General features: G+C 35.2%; 1 protein-coding gene across 1 annotated transcript in view; it reads right to left on the minus strand.

The window, feature by feature from the left end:
* Hcn1 (hyperpolarization activated cyclic nucleotide gated potassium channel 1) overlaps nucleotides 1-16,649 on the minus strand; it is a 383,720-nt gene that overhangs the window by 53,236 nt on the left and 313,835 nt on the right. The window contains exon 6 of the mRNA XM_052159963.1: nucleotides 5,191-5,431. Within this exon, the coding sequence (XP_052015923.1) occupies nucleotides 5,191-5,431 (241 nt within the window). The remainder of the gene's footprint in view (nucleotides 1-5,190; nucleotides 5,432-16,649) is intronic.

Consider the following 16,649-nt stretch of genomic DNA (forward strand, 5'->3'; position numbering starts at 1 on the left):
CTAATTTCTGGTAGCTTTTCATTTAAGGATGCATCCTCATTAGATTTCTTCCACTCAAATTCACTTGTAAACTGCTGTCATTTTTAAGGTCTTGTTTAGGCTACCACAGTGTTAAGATCTCCTAAGTTCAGGTTTCCTGTCAATTATGAAGTGCAACAATGAACATTCTAGTGCAATATAATTCGGCAGGAGTCAACAGTAATATAATTGGGCTTAAGATCCATTCATTCAGAACAAATTCATGTCTAGTACTGTAAACGTGGCTAACTAGCCATGACTTGGGAGGCTACAGAATCTAGAACATTCCTACTGTCCTAAACCATTGTAATCTAGCTGCATTCTAGATTCTTATTCTAATGTCACCCCTCCTCTAAGATGCTTCTTTTATTATTATTTTTTTTCTGGAGATCATTAAAGAAAGTCACAAAATACAAAGAGCAAATGGTACCCATCCCCAGCTGATACATCTACAACACTAACCTAACACAAACACTAACTCTCCTTAAGGCTCAGGAGACTTCTTGGAAGAGGGGCATAAAGATTGTACAAATCTGAGGACTTAAATGTTTGTGAGAGACTTTAAGATCCTCCATCACTGGTAAAGGGAACTTTAAGATTATAGAGTTTATCTCCAAAAAGTAATCAAGGCAAAGTCTAGGAGCTCCTTTTCCCCACCAGTCAGGCAGTTTCTCCTGTAGCTTACTCTCTGAGCATTGATGACCTCATCATCAAGCTGATCTGAACAGTGAAAGCAAACACCACAGGCCCAAATTCTGTGTTTCCCATTACTACTCACCCAGAAGCCTCGAACTTCCATGAATCCCATTTGCCTACATTCTAATTCCTTCCACGGCTGTAGGGGTAAAAGACATTTCCTGTATTCCCTGTTTTAAGTTTCCTAAAGCATTTCCCTTCGTTTTCTAATAAAACAGCTTGCAGCTTTAGTAATTTCTGACTTTCTTTCAGCAATCGCAAGTTAAAAATTAGATAATTGCAGGATATTCGATCTCCTTTACTCATCCCAGGATCTCTATTGCCTAAAAGTTTGCCCAATAGACATTAAGCACCTGCTCCCTGCTCATTTACTCAGAACTTTTACTGATGAGAACATTGAATAAGGTTGTAGATGAATCACACTAACCAAATTTACACAGTAAAGAATGGGTAAGCTGAATAAACATTGTATCTGTGATATAAAGAAATTGAATAAATATGTAATAACCTTGCAAAAATGAATCCTCCCTTTCAAGGTTTTCATTAGAGAATTCGATAACATGGTTAAGGAAGCCATGAGATCAATTCTACAAAATAATTTTTCAGAAAATAGGAACTGAGAGAGAAACTTATAAATCCATTTTGTAGTGTGAATTACCTCAATTCAAAAACCCAGGCAATACATTAAGGGATAGAAAAAGAGAAGAGTAGAATCTTATAAAATTAATTAATCATGAAACTATAATCACAGTAAATATAACCACCTCAAACAAGTAAATGAATGAAAGGAAAATAACCTCTATTTTATTTAGGATTTAAAAACTCATAACAATAAAACAAAAATAAATAAACATATTTATTCTAAATCACACAGAAAAAAAGTGGGCAAGATAGATATTCTACTATTTAAATTAATTATGGAGACTACACTCAATATAATCAATATACCTAAATGTTTTTTCAAAATACCTTTCAACTAGTATTACGTTTAATGTCAAAAAATGTAGATTTTTCTTTCCAAATAAGAATCATGATAATAATATTCCTTACACCTTTTTAATTCAACCAAATGCTGGTAATGTCTATTAGTAAAACGATAGTAAAAAGGAATTTTCATGTATATCAATTGGAAATGCAGGAAAAAAAAACTTCTCTTCATGCAGAAAATAAGATTGCCAAGAAGCAAAACCCAAAGACTAAGTAACATAGTTCCTATAGCTAACATGAGGCTGTATCCCGGTCATTTCCTTAAAAGAGAATGTCAAACCCACAATTTTCTTCATAATTGCATTTTACAATGAAATTGGAGGCTCAAATTAAGCATAACAGTGATTGCTATAGACTCTGTTTTTGTTTTTGTATTTTGTTTTTCTTTCATTTTCAAGAGTAGTGAGACTTGATATTAAAATTAGGGTGAATACAGGACAATGATCATCCTTAAAACATATGGAATTCTTTAACAAAGAGGAAGTTTTATTATATGCAAACTGAGAAGCAATTTATGAGGTCAGAGCACTACTAGGAATTCTAATTAGATTTATGTCAACTTGACTCAAACTACAGTCATGTGAAAGTCTTTTGATTGAAAAAAAAGTCCTCTATAAGATAGAGCTGTGGGGAAGCCTGTAGGGCTTTTTCTTAATTAATGATTACTTTGTGCCTAGTGATGTCCCTGGGCTGTTGGTCCTGGGTTCTACAAGAAAAGAGTCTGAACAAGCCATGTAGAGCAAGCCAGTCTATAACACCCCTTCATGGCCTTTGCATCAGCTCCTGCTTCCGGGTCCCTGCACTGTTTGAGTTCCCGTGGAAGTGTAAGTCAAATAAAGCCTTTGCTCCCCACCTTGCCTTTTGATCATGGTGTTTCACCCCAGCAATAGAAACCCTAAGATGCTGGGTGATATGTAGAGTGTGACAAAATACTGTTAGGTATATTACAATTGTGTGGCACAGTTTCTCTGAGAGGGCTGGAGAAATAGATGCCAAACTTGGTACCTTTGGAAGTCCATGGAGTCTGTAAGAATGAAGGCAAAGTATATGCAGACAGCTGTACTCTAGCTTATAAATGTAATTATGTCTGTGTACCTAAATTGAACACAAATTTACAAGGGACATGGTATTTTGGCTATTAAATGAAGAGCTACAAATACAATAGGGATTGAACTAGACTGTTCCACATGGTAATGGATTATATTTTTAAAACATCAGTAGAAACTCATTTTAGCTTTATACAGATGCAGGTGGTTAGAGAAACAAACATGTTCATTTACAGAATAGTGTTGTCTTTGTGCACATACATGCATGTGTGTGTGTGTGTGTGTCCATCCACAAGTAGATGTGTGCAACAGTGCTTTATTTAGCTAGGAAATGTTGGATGCAATGCTAGAAAAGTTGCATAGACATTCTTAGTGACAAAATGTTGATTTAATACACTAGCATCCAACAAACAAATAAAGGATTCCATGGGCATATGGAGAGCTCTAAAGTAACAGAAACATATTCACCAAGAGCCTTTTGCACACTGAACAGAAAATCCAGAACAATCTGAGTAAAGAATGGGCCAATAAAACCCCACCTCAAAGCGCACAGTGGTGCCATGCAAAGGAACCTCTGGACTGTGTGGCGCTAAAATAATTAGGTTATATTTCATATGCAGATATAAAAAGTTAATAAATAAGGAATGGGCAAGAGTAAAGTTCTATGTAGAATAACCCAGTTGTGTCAAACACCAACAGTAATTTGTACAGCTAGTGCTCCATGAACATTATATACACAGAGGATAGTGGTGCTTTATTAAATATCAGGCTCTTCCTCACAAAACACATCACTACAACCTAATTTGCTAACAAGTGAGTTTCAAGAGGATCTAGCACAGGATGTCAAGAATGCTCAGATCATGAAGTTTAAGACATAAAAGTCTAAGGAGCTTTATGTAGAGCTCACAAGAAAACCTTGTCGATTGAGTATAACATGGCATTATGGAGGAAATACAAACAAAGGAGAAGGTAAGAATTGGGAAGATTTGGATTAAGTTGAATTTACTTCTTTAAAAGATCATCAAAAGCTAATATCCAATGTGATCTAGAAGGCCAAACAAATCACAATGCCAAAAATTTTAGCTGGGTCTCACCCATGGACAAAGATGCCATATCACTAGGTCATTCAATAGGAAAAATTATTTTTATATTAGGCATGATCTTGCGTCTCATCACGGTAACCTTCATTGGTATGCTGAATTCACCAGAGATTGAACCCATCCTGACATGGTCTTTGAAGAAACCTTGTTCATGACACTTGATACAGATGTAATGACAATGCTTGTCAACTTAACACACACACTTTTCTACAGTCATTTACTTCACTCATTTGTTTATACTCATTTGAAGGGGATTGTGCAAAGGTGCACATGTGGTGCCCAGGGGACAGCATATTGGAGGCAGTTCTCCTCTTCCACCCTGTGCATTTTAGGGATCCCACTCAGATCACCCATCTCGGCAGCAAGTGCCTTTACCCGCTATGCCATCTTGCTGGCCGCACAAATCCAGTCTTAATTATAGTGCACTTTAAAATTCTCAACTTTTTTTTTTCACCATATGTATCACCCAGTCATTTTATAATCACATACACTGCTGAGCACATTCACCAGCACGAACTTTACAATAGCCATGTTATAAATAAACCAAATACTCAGGCTTTTCAGCAAAGTAAGCTGCTGCCCGAGCACGGTACGGATGTCTCTCTTTTGCTTAGTGCTGCAGGCAATACCTTGAAATTTGTCATTTATATGTGAGCAACAATGATGATGGTAACTTTTAACAATAAATCTAAAGACAGACATCAAGACTTTCCTGCTTCATTCACTACACTTATAAATCATTAAAAAGTGAAAGAAGGGAGGTGGGGGTAGATGGGCAGATGGGTGGGTGGAGGACCACCCTCATAGAAGCAAAGCAAGGGGGCATAAGACAGAAGGATTCTGGGAGAGGGGGAAACCAGGTAAGGGGATAACACTTGAAATGTAAATAAATTAAAATAAAAAATAAAAAAGTCAAAGAAGAAAGTTACTTCTCATGTATAGTATATTAAAACAAAGGAACAAACAAAAATAACAAAACCTCAAAATCTTCTTAGAGCAATATAGGAAACCCTTGTAACTGCTAGAGAAAAAGTCATCCAACACTGTAGGGATGTGTGAATAAGAAAAAAAAATGTATTGTTTCTATATGTTTTCAGCCAGTGTTATCTGGTTCCACATAGGCTGGTTGCAACTCTCTTCTCATCAGTATACTCATACATACACCTGTCTGGAACTGGGCACCTTCGAATATAGATACGTTCCAAGTGCTTCTGCCAGAACTGAAATAAAAGCTCCTCTCCGACATCACCAAACTTACGATGCCTCCGAAGACCATCAGAGAGACTTTTCAGAGACTTTAGATTTGTGTGTTCAGAGACCTTCCACCGTGCACATTTACTAACCTCCGAAGTAAGAGCCATCTGTCAACTTCATTTCTTTACTGGACTTGGTGATGACGCCAGCAACCCCGTGCTGGATGAAATACATTTTCTTCCCCACAGCTCCTTCTCGAATGATATAGTCTCCAGGCTGGAACACCTCAAATCTCAATTTGCTCAGCATGGCTGTGACGAAATTGGGATCCGCGTTGGCAAAAAGAGGCATGGTAGCCACTAGTTTCCGGCAGTTGAAGTTGACAATTTCCTAAAGGTGGCAAGAGTAAGAATACAGGAAGGGGAGATATCAGTCAAAGCTGGGAGAAAAGTGTAAGTTCAGCATTTAAAAACATGTATGTACAAAACAATGGCTAATGTATTTTTGTCAAATGATATATAAATTGTAACCCACATGTCACCAATGTAATGAGTTTTGTCTAAATAGACACTTAGCGTAGAAAAGAAATACAATTAGAATCCAATAATGTTAATTAAATAATTCAATTTTATTACCCTTGGCTATATATTATTTTGCATTTGAAATTACAGCCTAAATGTGGAATCCTAATCTTGCTTTTATGTTTTTCAACGAAAAATGCAATGTCCCATAAGGACTAGGTGCAGTGTTACTTGTCCTTTGTTTCATGATGCTGAACAACCTATCTGGTACCCCCACCAGCTGGAATTATGAAAGGAGGAGAAGACAGATGTACTCAGTTTACATTTTTTTAAAAAAACATCATTCACATTGGAACTAAGGAAACAGAACAGATGTTACCAAAGGCAATCAATGAAAGATTATAGATGAAATCTGATTTCTTCTTAGTTAGAACAAACCCCATTTCCAAATCACACACAGGAGCCTGAATTAGAAAGAGGATATCTCCTTTTCCTGTCTCATTGCCAGACAATCTACATGTTTAGCTTCATTTTGCAGATTTTAGCTCAGATTAGACATATTTGTGTTTCCCTGGGCTAAAATGAGTATTTAGGAAATTGTGTTATTACATATGTTGGTGTAAGCAATGGTGATGCAATGTTATCATTATGACATTTCTTGGTAATGCCTTCATATAAGCTAGCATCAAGTGTCCTCTCACGAAAGATTATCACAACACTAGGGTTGTGTTAAATTTCTAATCTTAAGAAGCATAAGAACTAAAGTCACCTCTCAAAAAGAGAGGTGAAAGGGAAGCACAATGACAGAAGGTTATTAACTAGATTAGAGCATTTGAAAGTGATATCTATAAGACAAGATTCCATAGTATTATATCACAAAATTACCTGATATCATCTTGGCATAGGTCAAAATTTCTAGGCATCGAATAAAGACAGTTTGATAGATACACACAACAGGGCATTACTCAGTCATAAAAGAGGATGAAATCCTGTCCTTTGTGAGAACGAATGTTATAGAAGATCATTAGGATGAAGGTAAACTAAGGACAGAAAGAACCATGACATGTGAGTTTCCTCAGATGTGGAATGTGAAACATTTGATACCGTAGAAACTGAGAGAGAAGGAGCGATAAGAAGGGAATGAGCTCAGGGAACTGAGTTATATGTCATGAAGAAATTCTAGTTTGCTTATTGTACCAGACGATGACAATAACTACAGCAACAACGGCAGCAACAACAACAGCAACAGGAACAGCAGCAGCAACAACAATAGCAGCAACAGCAGTAGCAGCAACAACAGCAGCAGCAGCAACAGCAGCAACAGCAACAGCAGCAGCAACAAAAACAGCAGCAGCAACAACAACAATAGCAACAACCACCACCTCCACCCCCTCCGTTTCTGAGATTAATTTTGAATATTTGTGCCACAAAAGACAAAAGTTTGAAGAAACTTAATACATTTACATTGATTTGAAGATTCCACATTAGACACAGGTATTAAACATCCTATGAACACCTATAATTAATATATTTTGTGCACAAATTAAAAACCTCAGTTCAATTTAAAATAGTCCCAGCTGATAACACAAAGCATGCCATTTGGGGTCTTTACTTTTGGAATAATCTCATGTTAAGTTTCCCATATAATGTTATTCTGTCATTTTACACAAAAAAATCCTTAGTTCTGCACAAGGTCACCCTATCATTTTAATGTCATAGACCTGTTGTCTTTTAACTCCATTTCATCTGTTACTTTCCTGTGTTATATTTACAGGAGTATTTACAACTCAGAAACAGACATCTTTTACCTGTGCATGATACTTGTTTCCCACACTATTTGTTTGATACAAGCATCCATTCTCAAAGTGCTACCTGTCTCCTAAGAAGAAGAAAACAAGTTTTCTTACCTTACCTAGAACCTTTTCCCTTTATCATTCCCATGGCCTTTCAGTCTTTCCTCTTTCTTTCCCTCCTTCCTTCCATCCTTATTTCTTTCCTTCTTTCTTTTCTTCCCTTTTTCATTAATATGGACACGTGATTAAGCCGTGTTCACTAGAAACTGAACAATGTCACAGATTCATACCTTAGACTCCAGTACTATCCTCTTCAGTACTAGCAGAAATAAAGTTGCCACAGATTGGGTTTGGCTAATGTTGACCAAATATCACATTTAATATCATTCTCATATCTTTGTTATTTTGTTCAGCTTCTGATTACAGCTGGATTTTTCATTTATTTTTCCTTCCCACTATTAGAGACAGTGCTGTTTTGAACTTACAGGATATCCTTGAGGAGGAAAATCATCCTCTTTACCCCTTGGTGGATCCTAAATATTGTGTTCTTAAAACTAGGTATACTCCAGTTAGTATAATTCAAAGTAATAATATAGAAATTAATTTAATGATTTTTTAATTGAACTGCCTGAAATATATATATTTCAAATACTATATTCAAATACTATAGTTTGGATAGTACATATCCTTCATATAGTGCGATACAAGGTGTTTATTTCCTACCATTTTCCCCAAATATCTGTAATAGTAAGCCCATCCTTACAGTATTTGACAGTCTGTCTCATAAACAAAACTGTCAGAAGACTCTCTGAGCTCAGAAGTCTGTAAGAAAGGGTGACTCAGTGAGGTGCGGTGTTCTGCATGAGATCACGGAACAGGAGCTAGGTTTAAGGAAACACTGAAATATGCATGATATTTAGGCTGTCTCAAAGGCCTAGTGGCATAATTAACTAGTGGCCATATTAACTAATGATATTGAAAAGAAGAGTAGGGTGATGCGTGAAGGTACTGTCTCACAGTCTCTGTGCATTTCTCCAAATGGAATACTATCCTGGAAAGAAGACCCAAGAGGCAACTACTCTCTGTATGAGTATAAATAGAATATTTTGTCACAGTACTTAAGCACATTTTCTTTAAATAATTAATTCATTTAAAACTAAGAAAAGCATCTTTTAGCCAACCTTCAAATACATCATAAGGATCGTAGGCTCATGACCCCGGTACATGGTTTAGGCACCAGACAGCCTGGATTACTGCTTTGGGATTTTAATATCTTAAGGTTTTTGATAGATTCTGAACAGCCATTTTTATCAGTATCATCCATAACAAGCTCTGAGGTTAAATATCAACCAGACATGGATTCTCTTAAATTGTAGGCATTTTGAAAGTCTTTCAAGGTCATCTGTTTACATAGAAGGCATTGCAATGGCTACTCATTTGACTTCTATTTCTCTGAGAACAATGCTTGCTAAAACCTGCAAGCAAATGCTTCTGTAAATGGCTGCATGTGATGCGTCCAATTGGCCATGGTTTTAAAAAACACAATTTGCATTTGATATCTTACAAGTTTTTACAATTAACCTCTTCTATTTAAATTACAGAGCACTGTATTTGAGGTCTCTGAACTGTAAGAGAAGATGTATAAGAAAGAGAGGGAGACGGCTGGCTTTGTTGCTGATAGTGAAAGTGGAAATAGGATGTAGTCATGTCTTGTTCTGTAAGGTCCACTGTGAATAAGTAAAGAACCTTCCTGGCTTGTGAGTGACTTCTTTTTATTTCTTTCCTTAAAAACTATCTCAGCTAATTTACAACAGTAGGTATGACTGGTTTTTACTTTTGTTGTTTGTCTGTATGTTTGTTTTCTGTTTTCTACTTTGTTTTGTTTTAATCCCCAAAAAGAAAGTACAATTTAACCTGAGTGCAAGTTAAGGATGCAGAAGCAGAGGATAAGTAAATCCTTCTTTAACTTTGACTTCTTTTGTTAGAAGAAAATAACTTAAGAATAAATGTAAAGTTGTTTTTATATACCCACATATGAAAGCGAGTACAGACTTAAAGGGAGGAATATTATGACCCAGTTCACACAGAAAGAAGAATCAGAGAAATCAACCAAGTTTATTCAGCCTCACTATGTTTCCTGGATCAGTCACAAAACATGGACATACACAAAATACCAACCTTTAGATTTTGCAATTGTTTGAAGATTATAGAAAACTAAAATTACTATTGTCATAAGTTATTACAATTTTACACATTTGACACTATCATTATTTTAGTTCTTAAATGGCTGTTTTAGACTTTTAATTTTTAACTACTTTAAATAACACATTTTATGTAATACACATACTTCTTGATAAATTATTTAACAATGATTCATTTATTATTGTGGTATTTAAAATGTATACTTTATATTTAATAATATATTCATAAAACATTATTTGTATTTTTATTATATGATATTCAGAGTGTGTCTTGGTCAAAAGCTGCTTTAATATATTTAATCAAAACTTTTTTGAAAACTAAGAAAAATGTTTATTTCTTAGTAGATATTCATTCTATCTCATAAGATAGAATGTATTAATTCTATCTTATATGTCTGTTTATATGTTGGCCAAACAGAAAGTATTTCCTTTTCATTTTTTCCATCACAAAATTGGCATAACAGTTCAGAGCAGTAAAAAAGAAATGTCATGAGCCACAAGTAAGCAATTCAGAATGATTTTGGTAAGCACACTGGTCTTCAAGAACTTACTTCTTTTAAAAATTAACTGGTGTAGTCATGTGCTCTCACATGACTTTAAAAACTTTGTTCTTGGAGTCATCATGTAGGTAGCCATGGCTGACTATCTACAGAATGTAGACATTCAAATAATGCAGCCCTTGAAACCTATATGCAGGAAACCCTGAACAGACAGATGTAGCAGGTTGTATTCATATCTTGTAAATGACTCAACATATACATTCATATGTTGATTCATTTATATGTCTATTCAACAACAATGACTAACGAAGAAGCCACCTTGAAATTTGTTGTGGAGAGCATCAAGATAGGGCAGGGCAATTTAGATGGAGGGAAGAGATGATATGATTAGATTTTAATTAAATATTAAAACATCTGGATTGTGAGGAAACAGGCTACAAGTGACTGCCCTGAGCTTGCTGAGGTTAAATACAATCATAACCATTCTGTATGGGCTGGCCACTTTCATGTCACCTTGACAGGAATTCTTTTGGGTGGTTGGTCTGGTCCTGCTACATATTCAAATGCTAAAAACTGGCCCCCAAGACCTAACTGAGGCAAGGACATCCTCCCATACTCCAAGTGATGCTATAAACACTGCTTCCCAATTTAAAGTTAATTGGTTAATAAAAGGCCAGCACCTGTAATTGGCTAGTAGTGAGAGAAAGGAAGAACTTGAAGATCCAGTGAAGGGGTCTAAGAAGAGACTGAGAGAGGAGAAAGGAAATGAGGAGGAGGCCCTCATAAAAGGTGATGGACCATGAACAGGTGGCCAGGAGAAATATCAGTTAACAAAGGACATATGGCTGAGATGTAAGATAGAATAGCTTCAAAATATGCCCTATCTATGCTTACAGCCTATATATAAAATACCAGGATTGTATGTCTTCTATATGTGCTAGCTAGAACAAATAATTATTTGAAACGATACTCATGTGAAAGGAGGGAACCTCAATTGAGAAAATGCCTCCTTAAGATTGGGCTGCAGTCAGACAAGCATATAGAGCATTTTTAATAGTAGGGCTCAATGTAGTAGGGCCGACCCCATAGTGGATATGGACACTCCTGGCCTAGTGGTCCGTAATAAAGCAGTTTGAGAAGGCATGAGGAACAAGGCAGCTCTCCTCCATGGCCTCTGTATCTGTTTCTGCCTCTAGGTGGTTGTCCTGCTTGAGTTCCTATCCAGACTTCCTTCAGTAACAGTGATATGGAAGTGTGTGTCAAATAAACCCTTTCCTCCACAAGTTGCTTCACCCACGGTGTTTCATCACAGCAATAGCAACACTAAGTAGGACACTGTGGAAGTTCCTAAGGGTCTATATGGTAACTTTCAGTACTTTCCCCAGGGGACTGCTACCACAATGTGTGTAAGTACCACTGGTTCATGGCTTATTGAGTATCCTATATTTTCTCATTTACTTATAATTAAAAACCCAATAAACAATCACATTAGTAGTAGAATCATAGAGATGAGCCAGATAGGTCTCAGAAAGATGATTCAACAAAAATCATATGAAATTCAAGAAATGAAGCCAATTTTTAGAGAAATATTCTGTCATCCTTAGAGCTTTGTTGCCGACCTGTGGGGGTCACCAGACAAATGGAGTTCCTGAGTAAATGAGGTGTGGCTAATATGCTTGAAAACTGACTTTTAGCTTGCTGAATTCTAATCAATTTTTAAGTGAAAATTTCAAAGCTTGTCAGATTTAGAAAAAAATATGTCTGGATGATCTTGGACAGGCCAATATACTCTTTGAGCTGTGAAGTATATGAAGCTTACATATAGGTTGGTTCTAAGGAAAATCTGGCATCCAAATCAAGATGTGTTATAAACACAAATACACAAAAAAAATGTGTTCCAGATTGAGTACTGGAGACTATTAAAAACAAAAACTCTCACTTTAATGATGATTTTACATACACTGCATTCTGAAACTACATTTAAATAAGTAGATACAAATTCTTATTTCTTCTCATCACTAATAAAACTACTGGAAACTTTAAATAAACTTATGATTCACGTTCTGTTTCTACTAGACAGTAAAAAGTATTATAAAGTAACTTGTGTCTATAACACCTTCACTACATGTGTACATGTGAACTATGCATGAGCAGAGCTTGCAGAAACCAGAAAAGGGGTTCAGAATTCTAGAGTAGTAGTTACAGACAGTTGAGGGCAGCCAAATTGGTGTTGGGAGCTGAACCTGGGTCCTCTGAAAAACAGCAAACGTTCACCCCCTTCCCTAAAACTTGCTCTTAAGGAGAGACATATCCCAGACTCCTCTGATGCTTTTCTCTTCCACTTGAGTATGTCATTCTGTCATATCAGAAAGCCTCCCAATTTTTCTTTGTCTTATCCTGAATTCATTCCTTCCTTCTTGACAACAAAGAAACTTGAAGCACTTTATAGGGCTCATATTGCTTTCTGTTATTAACTTTCTGTGTTGGTGACATAGTATTTGTATCATGGTTCAGTTTGATCTATGTTAAATAAGATTTAGATTCTAAGACTCCAAGAATAAAAAAAATTAAGTATATTGAAATAGCTAATCAAAGTTAATTTTAAGTGGCTTAATTCTAAGGATGTCAGATGCATGAGGTTATTACTAAAAGCACTTGAGAAGGCATATTAAAATAATAAATATTAAAAATTAAAAAGAATCAAAGCATTTCTATGTCATGTTAAGGTTTTCTAAAGCATAGACTGTAAGACTCCAATCCAGATTTACAGAACCTGAATCTAAACCTTTAGGGGCTATGACTCAAAGTCTACTTACATCCTCAAGTATGCTTCCCAAAATAAGTGAGTACCCGGAAGCCTAAATCTGGTTGAAGGAGGAAGTTATATATGCATGTATTCAACATAGTTAATTATAAATAATAAAAATAGCTTTGCAAATGTCAAGGGATAATATATAATAAAACACTTTTATTGACAGAATAGAGTTGAAAGTGAGCATAATTTACATTCCATTAAAATAAAAGAACGAATTAGAAGTTACTTTGAAAGAAAACTTTCCCCTGTTTCGAATTGCAACTAACATGCATTTGATGGCTTGATTCCTAAACTACAAGATATTTAATTAAGTATGTAAGAAACTCACCTCAGAAAAGGACAAATTACTGCTTTAGAAATACTTTAAAAGTGTATCTAGACGTTGAATAACAATTTAAAAACCTAATCTCACTTAAATTTAAAATATTTCCCTTGATTCTATGTCTCTCAGATGGAAGATTTCAGGTTGTTTCTCTAATTGGAACATTCTTTCTTGCCTTCCAGAAAGCTTTTACTGCATGCAGTGAATATTTTAGTGTCAAATACTATGAAAGAAACTTCAAGGGTAAGAGACCCTTATCTTTAATATTTAAATTATTGGAGTTAAAAGGGTTAAAGTTAGAACAAGAGTGACCATCAGTGACAGTTTTCCAATTTTAATTTTGTTTGATTTCCATTGCATTGAGACTAGTCAGTTAAATACATTTTTATTAGCAAACCAGCTTTAGTTTTATTTCTGAAAAGAAGAAAATAAAAGCTGTTTACCTCAACACAGCTGCAGGCATACTACACATTTCTGCTCGATTCCCCTGTTCTATAATTTATGTCAATCCCCCAAATAACAGCACGTCTCCTAGTGCCATTCTTTATCATAGCCAATGGTCCATCCTGTGTTAATCATATTATATACTTAAAACTCAGTGAGTAGAGAGGAAAACTAGATGGCATTTGCTTTTAAATAATGTGGACTCTAGTAATTTTCCAGTAACACCTGCCTTGAAACCTAGCTGTACTATTAATGGCCAGATGAACAGTCTTCAAGTTGTGGGTCAAACAGACTTATCATTTATATCAGTTAGGATTTATGAGTTTTTCAATGTCATAGACTTAGCTGTGTTCCTCCAAAATGTATATACTAGCAGTTATAAATTCATTAAGAGAAAATACATTTAAATGTGATTGAGTTCAAACAAAGTGAAATTTGGGTAACTTTATAGGAGCACAGCCCAAGATGAAGCCTATCAATGTTTCAGTTTTGACTTCCAGGCTTCTGGAAGTATGCATAACTGTCTGTATCATTTAAGCCATTTGGTTTTTCACATCTTGTCATAGATGGCTATAAAACACAGGAAGTTAGATATGTTTAAATTGAAGAATGCAGTTGCCTTTTCTGCAGGTCTGCAAAAATACTGCAGTATCACTGATCCTAGCATGTGGCAGCTACAGAAATCTAGTGATAATGAACCTGAACATACGTGGAAAAGTCAATGTGCCTTGAGGCCTTGTGGGGTTTTCAGTTTGGGGAGAAAGGCTGGTCATGTAGCTAATAGCGTTGGCTGTGTTGGTTCACACAATGTGGAGAAGGTGGGATAGCGCTCGCTTGCTGGTGTACATGACAATGTGAACAGGCAGCCAGAAGACAAGCATTAGAGATGAAGGATGGGCGCCATTTTATGGAAGCAAGTTGAATTCCATGCTGGCTACGCATGCGCATAACACCAAACTTATAAATTTAATCATTCAAAGTATGAAGATTACAAGTATCAATTAAATCTTTAATTATCTTTACTACTTGTACCTGAAAATGTTTTCATTGTAATTAAAACTCTGTCTATGACAATTTAAACAAGATCTCTAGTTTGCTTTGCCAAAGCTGGCTACCTCTGTTGTTCTGTCGCTATGGGTTTGACTATTACACAGATGGGAAGCTTAAAATTTTAGCAAAAGATTCATTTTCAGTCTTGGAAATAGTTATTGTGGTAGAAATACCTAATGTTTGACTAGGTCTTTCATTAAAATAACATAAATTTCTGTATCTACTCTCTCCATTTCTGGCTTCCCTCATTATCACAATGCAAAAAAAAAAGATTTTTAAAATGATTATTAAACAAATTTTGTCTGCTGTGATTTGTACAATGTACTTATATATATTATAAACATATTTCAAAAAAGTAATACCCAATTTCTGTTCTAGTGTAGAATCTTTAATGCAAACTATAAATTCTTATCTTTTTTAATTGAACTACTTAAGGTACCTCCACCCAGAAAGAATTGAAAGAACAGAAATCATAACTTACCCATGTAGAGTAACTTAAATTTTAATTTTAAAACCAGTATGCATCACCTTATTTAATATTTACAATAAATATGGAGAACTGTTATAATTAATTTGAATTTAAAATTGGCCATGATCAAGGGGATTGTAGGCAGGAATCATTTTTTTCTTCACTGACAAAGATATAAAAAATAATGACTTTGGAATGATTTTAAAACCATAAAGTATTTCCATGTTACACTTCATTCCTTTTATACACCTCATTCTATTTTTCCGGGTGTTAAGCATCATCACCATGAGATATTTTGTATATTTGAAATCATTATTCAGGAACTAGTAGCTAGTGACTGATTTTGATTATTTGTGGTACTTATTTTATCATTTTTATTTTTATATTGTTCCTGAATCTAGTCCATTTGTCTCATCACTAAGCACTAGAGTTACATCATTTTGCTTTAAGGAATTAAGTTTGCTTAATGCTAAGAAATAAATTGCAGATAAATTGATGTTTGCTGTAACTTAAAATTTATTTTCTTTGAAAAAGTAAATTTAAGTAAGAGCTTATGAGTATGTGTGCTATGTAGCTCATGCCGATGTGGTATAGAATGAGAATGCGTGTGTATATATTTCTAGAAAATAATTGAAATTCTACTTAAAAAAAATGTTATCTTTTACATTTTAATAATTTATAACCTAAATAATTATGATATATTTTTTATTCAGGGAAACAACTGTGGAAGTAATTTGTATTGCTAAATATAATATTACACAATCATATTACAATATGAAACATTCCTCTTTGGTACTGTTGTTTTCTGCCCCGCAAATGTGTTCTCACTTACAATTAGCTTAAAACATATTTCCTCTCAAGTTAATTTAAATAGTGTGAACATGTATGGTTTTTCACTTATTCAATTTCTAAAGTTCAAAATTTACTATAAAGTGGTTCATAACTATTAAAACAAATGTGGTAAAAACAAAATCATGTGCATTAATAGGGTAGGGGAATTGATTTTTAAATTCTCAAAATTCTAAGCACTCTAAGGATCTCAAAGGCTCCATGTCATACTGTGTGATGGCTATTCTTGGTTGTCAACTTGCCTATATCTGGAATAAACTACAGTCCAGAGATAGAGGGCACACCTGAGAAGCAAATCTTCAGGCAGGAAGACATGCCTTTGAGCCAGATCTTGAGGAGGGATGACATATGCTTTTGACCCAGATCTACACACATTTTTAATCCAGATCCCCCCTTTTTTTTGCTTATATATACTTTTTTATTTTATATATTTTTTATTTATATTTCAAATGATTTCCCATTTTCTGGACCCCCACTCCCGTAAAGTCACACAAGCTCCCTTCCCTCTCCCTGTTCTCCCATCCACCCCTTCCCACTTCCCTGTTCTGGTTTTGCCCTATACTGCTGCACTAAGTCTTTCCAGAATCAGGGGCCACTCCTCTGTTCTTCTTGTACCTCATTTGATGTGTGGATAAGATTTGGGG

The sequence above is a fragment of the Apodemus sylvaticus genome, chromosome 16 (assembly GCF_947179515.1).
Source record: "Apodemus sylvaticus chromosome 16, mApoSyl1.1, whole genome shotgun sequence".
Taxonomy (NCBI): Eukaryota; Metazoa; Chordata; class Mammalia; order Rodentia; family Muridae; genus Apodemus; species Apodemus sylvaticus.